We start from the raw sequence: 15,812 nt of genomic DNA on the forward strand, positions 1-15,812 counted from the left end.
ACTTTGAAGTTGGAACAATAATATAATCTTCCTTAAGCCATACGCGCACGAAATTTCCACTTCTTACGTAAAATCATGTCATTGTGAAGGAAAAAAAAAAGAATTAGATTATTGGAATTTACGTAAATGGTAGTGAAAAAATCAAGTCAATGACTCTCAATCGTAAACCGAGATCAACAAATAGCCAATTCTGGAAGAAAAACTATTAACAATTACGTAATTGAGCAGATGTGATACCGAGTGTTATCGGCGATTTTCGAAAAACAAATACAGATCTTGCGAAAGAGGTTGCAGAAAAAAAGTGGAAAACATTTGATTTGGTCGAATTATAAACATGATTAGAGATAAATTCTTATTTCTGGTGTTAGCCTTAGCATTGGTTTATATAAATTGGCCAGTGACTTTAAAATATTGACGATTTTTTTGTTGTGTATTGTAAATTTAGCAAAATATTTACTGATACGGGAGTAAAAAAAAATCCATTGAAAAAAAATCCGTTCTCAATGTCATTGCTAAGAAAGTTACAGACTCGACGATAAATCATGCGATATTTTGATTCTCGAAACGCGTCGGCTACATGTGATTGATAAATTTGATTAATCGCGTTACGACCAATCAGCAGGAAAAGGAAGCAACATCGACGCCACCAAACCGACAACTTTTTACCAGCGAATTCCACTTTTTCTGTCACTTTCCTGCGAGCGGTGAAATTAAAAAAAATCGTATCGACTAGTTTTGCAGACATGCAAATAGAGCGAGTGCATATGACCTGTATGGCGTTGACCCACCGCGAAAGGGCGCTCGTCTAGCCATATCGACCCGTGCTCTTGGAAAATACGCAGAAACCCGTAAAATCTGCCGCGGAACGGAAACAATGAACGCTTTATGAAAATTTTATAGGTGCAGACTTTGCGAGAAAACGAAATGATTTCGTCTGGATTTTCGTGCGGTTAGATAATCGTCCGAATGGGATTGTCTCTTCGACTTTCGACTTTCCATATGCATATTTGTATTGTCATTTAAATCAAAATACCCGGCCGAACCCATCGAAAACTGTACCACCAGATATTTTGCAACTCCACCAAATTTACCGCCGATCGTAATAATGGGTACCTACATTTGTTTGACGATATTATGCGGATAATGTTGGTGAAAGTTTGCTGACGTCTGAACACGTATCATTATTATTTCTGTGTCATTGCCAAATTATTATACAATGGCGAATTTTTTATTCGGGTGTTTGTCCCAACTGTTTGTAAAAGAATCACACCCATTATAATTAGATTACGGTTATCGCGTTACGCTAGGCTTAAATAGAAAAGTCAAGTGGTTTTTTTAATAAAAGTCATCCGTCGGCGGAAAGCGTAAACTAAACTTGTATAAATTTTTTTATCCGAAAGCGAATCTTTTCTGACCCAGTTAGCACGGCTCAGTTTCATGAATGAATTTATTTTTGTCTTTTTATACGGAAACACGAAAAGACGAGCTAGATTTTTTGGAAGCGCCTTCCCCCAAAACGACGAACCTCACTGTTCGCTAATCTCACGGCAGACGACGTTGCGCGTATTGTATTCATATTTAATTTATCTCTAGTTCCTGTAGTTAACCTTTCGGAGATAATATCAACTTTGTGTAGGGGAAGTTGATGAAATAAAGGAAATAATTATTCTTTTCCGCTTTGTTAGTCACCGAAAACATAAAATAGCGCTGATTTTAAATCTGTTGTTCGGTCGTTGCGCGATTAAGGCCCAGTTTTCGGGGATGCGTCGGGGTTACGTCACGTGACCTGACAGATGGACCAGTGGCGTCCAGCCGGTTAAAAGTGTTGAAACGAGGTATGTAGGACACGTACCGGCGATGGTTTCGCTCTCACTACATAAAAACACATGTCAAGCGACGTTTTATTACGGGAGTTTGTTATTGTATAACCGCTCTTAAAAATTCCTGTCTCAATGTCATATTCTGGACGGGATCCCGAAAGGGTGTCGAACGTCGATCGATCGATAATTTTGTAATGAGGCTGAAAAAACGAGTCCTTTTAAAGGAAGTTGGTATTTCTGAACCGGCTATTACGTAACTCCGACTTGCTTAAAGTAAGTTGCGAACTGGGTTAAGGCCGGCAACTCTAGAAAAATAAATACCGGTACGCATGTACGTGTATTACATAATTGCACATATCTGTATGTACGACCACTATTGATAATGCATTATTGACTTGGCCCAGTTGGTGGTCATACTGTTGAACCTGCACGATTGTGTCTAACGCGCGCCAATTTCTGCCGGTGTGCGATCGCCTTTACCGAAAGGGCAGTCGATTCGTTCGATTGGTCTTTCTGGTCGTAATCGTATTTTTGACTGGACGAGCATTTTTCCCACATTCTTCGGTGATTAATGCGGTTTTGTAATTGGAGACGTTTTCAGGGTACGGCAATTTATTGCTCCTCGATGAAATAATTTGTGATATATATTATTGAGTGAGACGTTGGAAATATGACGAAATTGAAGACGAAGATCGTCCGTTAACTCCTATAAGTAATTCTCATTTGGGTCAAGGGAACTTTCCCTTCCGGTCCCATTGCCTGGGCGTTCTTTTCAGTTTTCTAACACGGCTCTGGCCGTCGTTAATTTAATTGTATTTAGAGATTCCCATAAAAAAATGTTTTTATAAAGATGCTCATTTCCTGAATTCTACGTATTATGTGGGCCAATCAAGTTTTTTTCTGAAACTCCTGCGCATTAGAGCTAATTAATTACCCAATTAGATTGGTTTTTGCACGAAAACGAAACTTTGTGCCGCCGATTAAGGAAATTGGGATCGGCTTCCGATGCATTTTGAATTAATAATCGAAAATATACATAGTACAAAAAGTTGATTCTGAAATACTTGGAATTATAAACTCGTATGTTTAGTTTTCAAAGAAAGAGAAATGTATCATAATTAAAAGTGCAATTTCCATTTCATAAAAAGTCGTAGCTGTTCAACACACTCTCCTTTTATATTTTATATAAACTAATAAACTTATCGATTTGATATTTAATTCTTATTTTTTTATTACGCAAAGAATATGCTACTGAGGATATACGTGTAAAAATTATTCAAAAGAAAAACAACAAAAATGTTTTAAATGAAGAAAAAAGAAAATAGAAAATAAACTGGTATAATGTAAAATATTTTGTTCCATTTCTTGTGTGTAAAATAATAACAAATACCGAACTGCCTTTTGTTTGGAGCCAACTCTTTTTGCTGACAAATTAGTTGTACTTTCCAATTACTTATATCGGATGTTCATTTAAATTTCTTTTCAAAATTGGCGTTGAAGAATCGATTGTGAATGTATCACTGGTCAGTCTGCAGAGTAAAAACACAAAACGCAAAAAGTGAGGTTAGATTTAAACATCTGATCCGTGGTGCATCCACAATCGACTCTTCAACTTTGAGGAGACATTTAAATGAACACCCGATACAAGTAAAATATTAGATAGGTACTCGACTACTCGCAATGTATTTGAAATTAAGTAGAGGAACAAAAGTAGAACGAGAAAATATACAACGTGTCTCAGAAATAAGTACATCAATTTTAACTGGTAATAGAATAGCAATAATATAACGGGTGTTTTTTTTAATTTGGCGTCGAAGTAGGGGTATTAATCCGTAAAAATTCTCATGAAGTAATTGGAGTAATCAATAATCACTAACCATTACAAGAAGTGTTCAAAGTGACCGCGTTATTGTCAATACAATAATGCAGGCGCCGACGAAATGATTCTTCCATTCTTTCCAGCATTCCTCTGTTATTGCGAATTGTTGTCGCAGCATTTTCCACCCGTTTTCTTAAAACTTCAATTGTCAATTGGGATCGAATATAGCAAGTTCTTCATGTACCCCCACAAGAAGTAGGAAATTCTCTAGACTCGAAGAGCACTCCCGACGCTTCACCATACCCCAACACAATATCTATGTATTCACTACTCGAAAATAAACTCGCCATTTTCACAAAATTTTAGCTTAAATCACAGAATCAACACGTAAACACCTGCCTTGTGGAGTCGGACAAAACTAACTAAAAACTACACCTCGGCCGCAGAGCGGAAAAAGTGTATTCTAAAAACACAATGTTTTGCATTGATTTTACAAAAAGTATTGTTTCACGGTCACTGTCTTTGGGTCAAATAACTACCGGGTGATCAAAAAGGACTGTTTAAGTTGGCAGTACAATTAAGAAAATTTTATATTTTGGTTATTTATAACACTGCAACCGGGTATGTTTTGTTGGTTTATTTGACAAATATCTGATGTAGGTATAGCATTAACGACAAGCCATCAACAACCGAAAGTTACTCCTGTTATACGATTTAAAATACAATTCAGTGTCACCAACTTAAACAGTCCTATTTGATCACCCCGTAGAAAATGCAAGTAAATAGACAGCTCGTTAATTTATGGGGGGGAAAAATACTGAAATGAAAATTAGATTTCGAAAAAATAATACATAAAAATTTTGTTGTTCTTGACGAGAACTGTTACTGGTTAAAATTAATGTATGTACTTATTTCTGAGACACGTTGTATACAAAGAAACATGAGAATTTCCACTGTTTTGTAATTTTGTGAAGATTTGAGGCTGCTCTTTTTTACTTCTTCATTAATGGTATATTTTTTCGTTTGTGTTTGCGACACCCTTTGACGATTTTATGTTAAAACAAAAAACCATCTGTGAAGATGCGATCTAGATGTTTATACACATTGTTCTCGATAACTGATAGGAATATTAATAACAGCGGATATTTTTAGATTGTTATCAGCATTCGGTAATACATATTTTAGTAACTTAAATTTAAACATTTTGTTATGTTTATGCAGAAATACTGATATTAGCGTGGTGGTAAATAGGAAGAAATACTGAAGTTCTTCTTTGTTCTTATTGAAATAAGTCCAACTTGGAAACAGTTACAATTATTGTGAATTACCCTCCGCCGATAAAAAATAAATTATCGTTAAGGTTTAACGATATTGCAACATTTTATGGTTTCGTTAGGTTTATCAAGGGTCACACTTTTTTCTTAATAGAGAGACAGATTTTTTGATGTAAAGACGGCACGCATAAAACGTGCTAATTAAGTCGAGTGTTATTCCCTCAAAATGTGTGATGCAACACCAAAATTGTTGAAAACAAAGGGGGCTTAAATGGTATTCATAAATACAATGCAGACATTAACCTGGATAACGTAAGTATGAGAATGATTTGGAAACTTCTCCATTCGAATCATTTTTCAGCAGCGTGTACATACTTTAACACTTTTCATTAAGCAACAAAACGAATTAATTGACAGCATAAAAACACGAGACAAAATCTCCCATTTAACTGGGCGTAGTGCCAGCGCATACGTTTGTCAATTTATTTTTAGATGATCTCTTTTCGATATGATCCGACGTAAATTATTAAACATTTTGTAAGAAATTTGTTTTACGCCAAAACTCATTGTTGCCTTTCTTTTCAGTTGATAAGGAGCAAAACAACTATCTACACCAGCTACTTTCAAGACAGCGTACAGATCTCCAGCACCCCTCTCTGTGTGATTATGGCAGAAGAAAGTCAGTATATCCCACGACAACCACTGGTACGTGATTTCTGATTGCCAATAGTCATCATCACCTCATTTTTTGTCCATCATGTACAACAAAATTTGTTTTCGTGAGGTTCTACCCCTATCCTGCGATGGTGGCATTTGTATGTATACAGCTTGTGCAGATGCATGGTGCTGACCAAAATGAATGAAACCGTATTGAATAACCCTTGCGCACGTGTTAAAATCCTTATTTCCAAAAACACGAAAACTGCATAATCCTGTGCAATCTGTCAGAGGAACTGTGTGCTTTGCAATCCTATATTTTTGTAAACAGCCTTTCGAGCAAACAATGAGTCGACATTAGCAGCTGCCGGTGCATGATTTTACCCAGATACACCCTTTTATGGACCACTCGAACCGTTCGTAGTAAAAATTAGAATATTTGTACTAAATATTTTTGGATACGGAACACGCGGTGTGAAGGTCCCGGTTGTGCTGTTTCGAATTTCAGATCGGTGAAAGTGTTAGAATAATAAATCATTGTAAAGGGTGACAGGGCTTTGACTTTGGGAAAGTAGGTACACTAGTTAAAAGATGTTTGTTTAAGCGAAGCAAAACAGGATGAAAAGGATAAGAATATTGATCTTAGACTGGCGTCGGACGAGATTCCGTCAAAAATCACAACGGCCAACGTTTCGTTGTCCTTTTTCCTGCCCTTTGTGTCGAGTCGGTTAAACGTTTTCGAATGGAATAATTCAATAAAAATCGGCATCCCTTCAATAGAACGACCCCTTTGACTGGAACGTCTCCAAAAATCGCCCAACAAAGACCATCGGGAAAAATTACATCAAACGTATACCGGAAAACTAGTTCTGAGCGGAATTAGTGACCACTCTTGTGCCGACTTGTTTGTCGGACTTTCGACTGGTCAGTCGAGGAGCGATGTCCGGTTCTACACAATTTTTCAACCCTTAAATAGATAAAGTTTAAACTCGACACGTAATCCTCTGCTGTGGGAAAATGCTAGGTGAATGCCGTTAGGTGGTCAGTTAAGTGGCCGACTAAAACGTAATCTGATATCTTCTCCCTATTACTCCCTAATTTGATTTTTTCCGCTCTCCCCTTCTGTTATTCCTGCTTTTATTTTTGTTTATCGCGGATAAAATCCACGGTTATTCGTAACGTTCTCGGTGGAAGATCGGGAAGTCTTCAAATCTTTCACTTCTTATCGGGAACCGAACACTTCATCCTTTTCAGCACTTTTGTTCTGTATTTATGTGATCCTTTAAGCTCTTTACCCTTATCTTTTTTAGGCGACTTTTATTCGGCCGGGTCATGGACCATGCGGTATCATTTACATTGTTTTGATTGGAGTGGTCCATTTCCATTATCCTCGAATGCTTATCAGGTGCTGCATCTTTTGTCAAAGACTTTGTAATTACATTGTTGGAAGGCGCAGATCTTGTTGCCTCTTTACCTGTGTCCCGACACCTTTCCTAATGTGATAAACCATTTACATGCCGACTTCTCTAATCCCTCGTGAGATCCTAGGGTCACAGGGCAACTCCCAAGACGCTGGGCCCGCATAGGGACAATTTGTACTGATGATGGTCATTCGTTAATGTCATATCCGAAGGGAACGAATCGAACAAAAAAAAAACCTAATTTATAAATCACGTTAGGAGCAGTTTCATAAACATTTGCAGCGGGGAAGTTTTCTAAACCCTTCAAAGTTTTTAATTTTGTTTCGCTAAATCAAGAAAACAAGAAAGTGGAAGGGTGATCGACGATCGTTTAGTACTTTCCGGTTTGCGATTTATTTTCTGATTTGTGAGAGGAGAATTTTTGAATATTTTCGCATTTGATGTGAATTTTTTTTCCACGGAGGAAACTAGATGAATATCCGCATAGCTCCCTCTTGGGCTATTAGTCACGCATGCCTTGCACCCCTCGACCGGCAGTAAATAAACAACACACCCCTGGCATGTGCAACCCGTTCTTTTGTCGTCGCGAACCTGTTTTAATTCCGCGAACCGATGTCCGGTCCATCCCTTAATGTCCGGCGTGACCTGCTGACCTCGCTGCCCATTAATCATATCTATTATACAAGACGGGGTCACTGTTGGGACCAACTGCAGTCGCTCGTCCGTTTCTTACCCTTCTTTCCGGAGGATTTGCCCGGCGAACGTTACGTTGGTCCGCTGTGAGATTCCCGATTATGTCGTTACCTACGATGACCGTTGGATACTTTGATTGCGATTTGCTGTTTTTCAAAGGATACTACGTGAGAACTTGGGGTTTCATTCTGATGGTCACTTCTTTTAATCGGACGGTGTCACTCCGATTGTCCGCAATTTGCATAAGCATTCACCACCAGGAATGTTTTGATTTATTTTGGAGCCGTGCACGCATTGGCCTTCCTACCCATTGCGATTCCAACGATTTTTTCAACGGGCTCAACCGATCATGTGCCGTTCTTGGCATTCATATCCTTGGTCCACATCCTTATCACGGATGATGGAACAATATCGAGGATACCGCATTAAGGTCGCTTCTCGCCAAATTTACCAGCTGGGATGAAAAAATTCAGTCGAACCAACAGGTGATCTTGAACAGGTTACCCATTGTCATTTTGACTAACAAAATTTTTCAACAAATAACCTTCATCATTCATTATCGTGATCAAGAAATTGCTTAATTTATTTATATATTTTGGAATCACATGATAACGTAAGTCTAGCTTCATTTTGATAATTTTAAGCTGGATCAACGTGGACACTGATTGAAATTGATAACATTTTTTTTAAGCTAAACAAGGTTGATTACAACAGTCTCGCTCCCAGTTTGCAATTGGATTTAAAATCAAATCAATTTGTTTAAATTTCAGTATTTATATTTTATAAAATACGTAGGCTACAGGCGATTAAACGTTATAAAGGAATACGAGTATGTCTGTATCATCTGTATTGTACTAGAACTAGATAACGAGATGATTCATGTCGTGTATCGCAATTTTTATCTTGGAAAATTAAAAGATATCGACTTGATTTTTTATATAAATATACGCCTAATAATAATTTTTTATCGTTGTTGAAACTTGAAAAAATTAATTATGATGACGATAAAGATCGCGACATTAATCATTTGGGGTGGTGACGCAGACAAATTCTGATGAAATTCAAGATTCAAGATTCAAATGAAATTAAAGAATCAAAGGAATATCAAAAAGGCCTACGGGGAGGGTGATTCCATTTTGCAAACGGGAGCTAGAATCGCAGAATCGTTATCAGTACATAACTAGGGTGAAAGCGTTTTTAAAGGAAAACTGGTTGCGAATCATTACAAATATTTGTTACTAAGAGTCTTGACAACAACAATGACAGCTTTGTTAGATGGTTTTGTGCAACCTGTGATCGAAAGCCTTGTTTACGCCGACACCACTCCAATATCGCTTTCATTTTCTGAGCATCACGTGTCACTGTCATTTTGTCAAATTTGAAAGTAGGGTAAGAAAACTGAACCCAGTCCAGCTTTTGTGGCTTATCATTTCAGTAAGCAGAATGATAGCTTGCGATTCGTATCAGGTATCCAGAACCTAGATAACGGAAAAACCTTGTAAATTTCTTACATCTCAGTTTCCTGGGATCGTAAGATCAATCATCCTCGCATTTTTCCATTTAATCTCGAAATTTTCCCTTCAAACCGTTCAAATTGTCGGGGACAAATTCCAGGTTCGTTACCGCCGAGTCCAGCAGATTCCGGAGTTTCGGACGTGGATAGCTCGTCGAGCGGTCACACATCGACAGACGAGCTGAAAGCCAGGTTGCAGCCCTCGATACACTCCTCCGTAGGAAACCTTTTCTCAAGGCACCCCCTGTCGTGGACGTCACCCGCCCATCATGGTCAGAGGGCGCCCGGTCACATGTCGCAGCAGTTCTACCAACCTTTCACATCAAGTGAGTACCAGAAATGCTTCTTGGATGAGTGTCTTCCGCCGTCTTGTACAGATAAGATAAAGGTTTTGGCGGAGGCGGTAGTGTACGCACAAACGTAATCACTAATCACGAGTGTTGCTGGTGCCACAGTGCGAAGTCGTCCTGATAAAATGGATGTTTTGATCTGAGCGGTTTCTTTTTGCCGAAAGATGTGCCGCGATCAAAAATTATTTGGCAAGCAGTCATTTTACACAAGATGTTTTTCTTCCTCGCCGGTTGATATTTGTTGATTTTTTATTTATTTTTAAATCTAGGCACCTAAATGTTAAAAATACACCAGACTATTTGCCTCCCACTTTTCTAACTTGGCAATCCTAACAATTTACAATTTAGGGCAGGTCAGAAAAATAAAAATGTTTTTCTTTTATTTACACGATTTGGCTCTGTTCTTGAGATCCTCGAAAAACAAAATTCTTTCGAGCATTTCCTGGACAGATAATAAATACACTCTCAAGACGATTGATTATTTTAATTACGTTTGAAAAATATACAATTATCACAATCGCACTAATTATTTCTTTTTTGTGACGCGGAAGAATAGCGCTACATCTCGAGATTCCAAGTTTCACTTGGCCGCCGATAAGGACGACTCTCGATATCGAACGTGAAGAGGCACGCATCGAGATTTTTTTACAAGTTGTATAATTATCCGGCTACAAAAATTCGCCGTGTGCAAAAAATACCACACAGTACTTAAAGTAACCTTTATTTTTAAAACAATTACATCTTGGTAGCGCTTCTGCTAATAACACCGTTTGTCGGTCCTTTAGCACCAGGAAATGGCCACTTTTCCACCAATTACAACACCTACCTGCCTTTGTAATCGTCCATTATAATTGCAATGATTTATCAAGTTGCTGTTTCGGGCACGGTCATCAGATTTATAAATTTAGAATACAATAAAACAGAGAGATTCGCTAATTGCCACGTCCAAAATTACATATCGTCGCAATTAAAAAGCTAATTATTAAAAATGATATGATTTTTTTTTCCGCAGTTGTTATCTCCGAGGGGAAGGGCGGAGGACCGAAATTTGATCTTTGCCCTCGCGTTATTATCATCGGGTTTCGGTCACAATCGGATAATTTCTGTTCCGTTTACGACGTGCAAACTTTTAGTTTGGATAACCTTGGTTGGTTTTTGGAGCTCGGCGCTGATAAAGTGCATTTGGGGCTTATTTTCGGTGCGAAGATAAAAAAACAGACGATTTTTTTTTATTGTAACCTTGGCGACTTTAGGGGCCATAATCGCACCGTACGGCACTACAGATAAAAAAATATATATCAAAAGTGTTTCGTGACACTTTTATTATTAAGTTACGTAAACCATGACCTCGCACAATGTCATGAGGATCCACTAAAATAGAAGCTGTTTGTTTTGCCACTTTCAGTTTCCATGCGCCAATGTCGTTGTACGAGACCAAAGAATCGATAGAATGTGACCTTCTGACATTACACATTTTTCACGTGACAAAAACACCTTCGAGTATGCCTTCTCGATGATTATTCCGGTTTATCAATCCAATCAGCGGAGCCGTTTGCTTTGCCCCGTAACTGCTAATCAAAGTTTCCGGAAAACATTCTTCTACGTAGTCTTTTGATCAAGTTTTCAAAATTTTCATGGACAAATAAAAATATTTCTGAGAGGCGCCAACAATCGTTGATCCCAGACTGATTCGCCCACATTTTTTATGCAGTCCTAGCTCTAAATAGAGTTGACGCAGTCCCCTAGAATTGACCTAGGTTAGCAGTTGTTTAAAAAATAAAGCGACAGTCAAATTTATTTCGTGTAGCGTCTCAGACAGAATTAAATTACAATAATTGAACGCCAAGTTAATATTCAGATAGTTTGCAAATAGTGTGGCCACATCCTGTGTTCGATAATCTCAAATTTGAATAACCGAAACGAATGGACACACAAATTTTACCATCCCGAGATGTCAACAACGCGTCTATAAATTAGACGAACACTGTGGAGCAATTCTATATTTTTCGATAATGGTATTTATTGGTTCCACGTTTCAGACGGTGCTTCCTGAATTAAACATTTTCTTTTTATATTCGAATTCGCAATAATGAATGGAGTGGACGTCGTGTTTTTCACTGTAATCGGCTATTTATAATTAAACATTCCGTGTTATTGACCAATAATTTTTGTGCCGGTCTCATGATATCGAAACAATTCCTGGAGCTTGGCCAGTCATTTTGTCAAACAACGTTAGGAAACACACTCCAAAAAAATTCTGCCGAATTAAACTTAATTTGATAAAAGGTCATCGCCAAAAGACAGACATCCGTTATTCGTGACCTTTCTTATTTTACCGTTTAGTGTGTCCTGGACGTGTTGTTAAATAATAATTTCGTGATAAATCTTCGAGTCGGACAAAATTGTCTTCCACAATTTGCGACGCACTCGTATTATTTTATACTTTTTATTTATCTTATATTATCGTGGTTTTGAACAAACATACCTTTGTTTGTTTAAGTTTAATTCGGCAATAAATAGACAATGACGGAAATGGCAGCATACATAATTTTATGAGCGTGGCAACGGTGAATGTTATTTAAAGTTGTAAAATGTTATTGCAACTCGTTACAGATAACCCTTTCAGGATTGAGTTATTAAAATATTTTCAATACTGATCTCGGTCACCTCGATTAAAATTATGCCATTTCATACTAGATATCATCCCGAAATGTTACCAAAATCTCAACGTTGCCGTGACAGATTTGTCCAAGATATCTCTTCCATTATTATGCGGCTTAGAATGATGGACAGATGTCGATCTGCACTTGAAATTTAGTTACGACGTAGTGGTAGCAAGTCCGATGAAAAAAACTGTTTATAAGTTATGCAGGTCAGGACAAATTTTCATACATACATAAAAGGTGAAGGTAAATATATCGGAGTCTTGGAGACACAATAAAAAGAGTTCGGTAAACATTGTTTGACAGATTACTTTAGTAAATATTTTGCCGAAGAGAAAAATCTTTATTATCAAGTTAAAGACCTGGAAAATTTTTTTCACGCTAAAAATAATTCCGAGTATCAGAGGATTTGCCTGATAACACGGCTTTCTGCAATGCACATGATTTGTCACAAGGCCTGGCATTATATAAAAATGTGTACGAATATATACATATCTTGTGCACCTTTGTCTTCGTCTAGCGTCTGGTCCCAAAAACGGCACAGAAATGGTTGGTTGTGTGTAAATATGTAAATCATTCGCAACAGTCAATGTAACAGTAAACCAGTGGCCTAGAGTGGAACGAACGACTAGACTCAGACCGTGTCTAGCATAGCTAGATGCATCATCACGCCTCAGCTAGGATAGGTCAGTGATGACTATGACTATTTGTGGTGTAAACCCGTCGGGTTGGCACCGGTTTCCGACTTTTTCCTTGCCAATCCGTCAAAACTGGCCTCGAAAGTTGAAAACAACAGGGAAAACTTCCCCAGAGCTGACGCCAGCCGTTCAGGTGGCCGTTGTTTTTCAGTCGCAGCAGTTTTTCAATCACGTCGCCGCGCCATTTCCCGAATCGGAAAAAATCGCTTCTTTCCAGTCCAGTCGCGCTCTAGATTTCGTCGATCGAAGAAGAAAGTGATAGAGCTAGAACGTCGCGTGTCGCTGCGGAAACTTCAGCTGGGGGAGTCGGCGTAAGCGTCTAGTTCGCGAAACGTCCGCCTGTGAAGTCCTCGGTCACTAGTTCATCGACTCTGCTTGCGACTTTCCGCAAGCTGAAGGTCACCCGCTATGCAGTTGCGCTGCAATACACTCTCGCTACTCGTCGCTACTTCAGGCGCTTCCGTTTCACTTGTTTCTTTTCGATAGCGCTCGTCGACCATCCCATTTCGTTTCATAGACAGGCGCATTCGAAGAGAAATCAGGCGCGATGCCAATTTGCATTTCCTTTGTTACTTCATTGCTCTTGTTGCGCTCGGAGCTTGCATTTGCTCCTGCGGACCCATCCCGTTCTGACGGGAAAATGTTTCTTTTCCTCTTGGGTAATGGGGGTCGCCCACCCTGTACCCCCCCGACAGATGCATTTTCATCCGGTAAACCTGCACGTCGCCTAAATTTATTGAATTGCAAGCTCTCGCAAGTTGGTTAGGAGTTGATTGGTTGACGACTTCGCCATATGGCCAATACCAACCCGTTTCCTTTCAAACGACAGAGCAGTGGCGTCACAGGAAAGGTTTTAGCTATTTTTATCGCGTAATGTAAGTCTGGAAGGAAATCCGTAATAAACTTAATAATGTTTCTTTCAAAAATAATATTAGCGTGGTGTACGAGTATTTTGACTGGCGGAATTTTACTGCAGGATGCCAATAATAGGATAAATAATTTATTTTTGTTTTGTGGATATGTTTATCACAATGTCATTAACAGTATAATCGCACAAAAAAGAAAAACAAAAAAAATGTCACTTTTTTTATCGGTGTGACTTAAATTATAACATATGCCCCCTTAGGATAACTGGCGATTGTTTTTGAAAACTTTTTTGTTATTATTTTACTTAATATTATTGCATTTCGAATGTGATAAAAAACGATGGCTCAACCTTGAACGGTTACTAAAAGTCAAATTAAAAAATGATTGCCGGTTTGGAAATTTTAACGATAAGTACGTAGGTATATCAAGAGTCCTGTGAAATTGTACGCTTCTATATTTTATTGTGTCGAACTACATCGAGCCGTTTAGCCGTCAAATCAGATGTCAACAATCAAATGTCAAATTATTAAATCTTGGCGTCAGTTGTGAGTTCGACGTCATAGTAGTTTTGCTTGTGGTTTTCTTTAGTTTTTCTTTATTCTAATTACTTTTCATCTTACAACAGTCTTTATTAAAAAAGTCATTAATGGCCTTACATAACCACTTTTGTTCTATTTGGTACCACCATATACTATAGAGCGGCAAAAATCAAACATACATACATATTTGAATTCCACAGGACTCTTGATATAATATCTATTCACTTTGATTGTGACCACAACGAAAAACATAGTAGGCGCTGTTTAGCTGTGTGCTGCATACGTTTTACACTAAATATTTGTGTGGTGTAACATGATGTGAAAACGTCAGAATTGTCAAAACTTGACCACGGTAGTAAAGCTATGTAAATATATATAGTAAATGTATTTATCAATATTAATAACGGAAATCAATCTTTGAAGTAGGAGAAACTAAAAACGTCTGTCTGATTCTGTGATCACGTCTGTTGAAAAGTGAGGTTATATCCAGGTACAGATTATTTAACGTAAAAACTTCGAAATCACCTCATGCAATTCTCGATATTAATGAAGAACGAAGGAAATGGTCATTTGGCAGTAAGACAAACGCGAAAAATGCCTGGGGATTACTAATCAATTAGCATTGATTAATACAAATAAGTATTTTCAGATAAAAACTAATCAGACAGAAAGTTCAAAAAAATGATTTACAGGGGATGAAAAGGCAGAAGGTATCAAACTACAACACTTACTAGCCAAAATGTACAACAAAAAAGCACAAATAGAGTTAACTTTATTGGTGATGTTCGTCTTTGTGAGTTGTTTTCCCGTTGGCTTCAATAAATGTCTCGAAACAAGTCAATATTAACCGTTTGGTCCCAACTTTGAGAAGACGACGTGGCATTTTCTTTTTGAATTCTAAAATTTTGTACCAAAACTCAATTTTATAGATATGCGCACAGTGTACGTCGAAAAACGTTTGCGCAAGTCGTGCTCCATTCTGTCTTCTGTGAGCGTGACGTTTCTGTCAAAATGGCGCCTCCGAGAGTTGCCAACTGCGACTGGATTTAGTGTTATCTAAAATTCCCTATAAATAACCTAGCAACTGAAAAGTTACTAAGGAGTGGTCACAATCAAAATGAATAGATAATACATACAATACGTTCTTTTAGAGACACTTTGTATTTTGTTGCGTTTGGTATGAAAGTGCATCAAATCTAAGGAATGTAGTAGGCAAAGGGAAATCATAAAAGCGAAAAAAAAATCAAGTCACGCCTTGAAAGTTGATAATCGTGTATGTTCTGGAATATTCACTATGCAAACATAATTATGTGCAATTTATTGTACAAGTACATACATATTCTCTTTACAGAATTGTTGAAGAAAACTCTTATATGTACTTTCTTACATTGAAATCATTTTTTTAAAATTTGAAATGCATGTTGACAATCAGTGTCACATGGTGGTGGCGCCTCTTCGATTGGGGTCTCGAACACCTATCAAGCTTTCAATAGAGATA

General features: G+C 37.9%; 1 protein-coding gene across 4 annotated transcripts in view; it reads left to right on the plus strand.

Annotated features, from left to right (window-relative positions):
• Positions 1-15,812, plus strand: part of Eip74EF (Ecdysone-induced protein E74) — a 135,368-nt gene that overhangs the window by 111,031 nt on the left and 8,525 nt on the right. For all 4 annotated transcript variants that reach the window (XM_069054588.1, XM_069054586.1, XM_069054587.1 and 1 more), the window contains 2 exons: positions 5,499-5,618; positions 9,299-9,523. In XM_069054588.1, the coding sequence (XP_068910689.1) occupies positions 5,499-5,618; positions 9,299-9,523 (345 nt within the window). The remainder of the gene's footprint in view (positions 1-5,498; positions 5,619-9,298; positions 9,524-15,812) is intronic.

Source organism: Tenebrio molitor, chromosome 7 (assembly GCF_963966145.1).
Source record: "Tenebrio molitor chromosome 7, icTenMoli1.1, whole genome shotgun sequence".
NCBI lineage: Eukaryota > Metazoa > Arthropoda > Insecta > Coleoptera > Tenebrionidae > Tenebrio > Tenebrio molitor.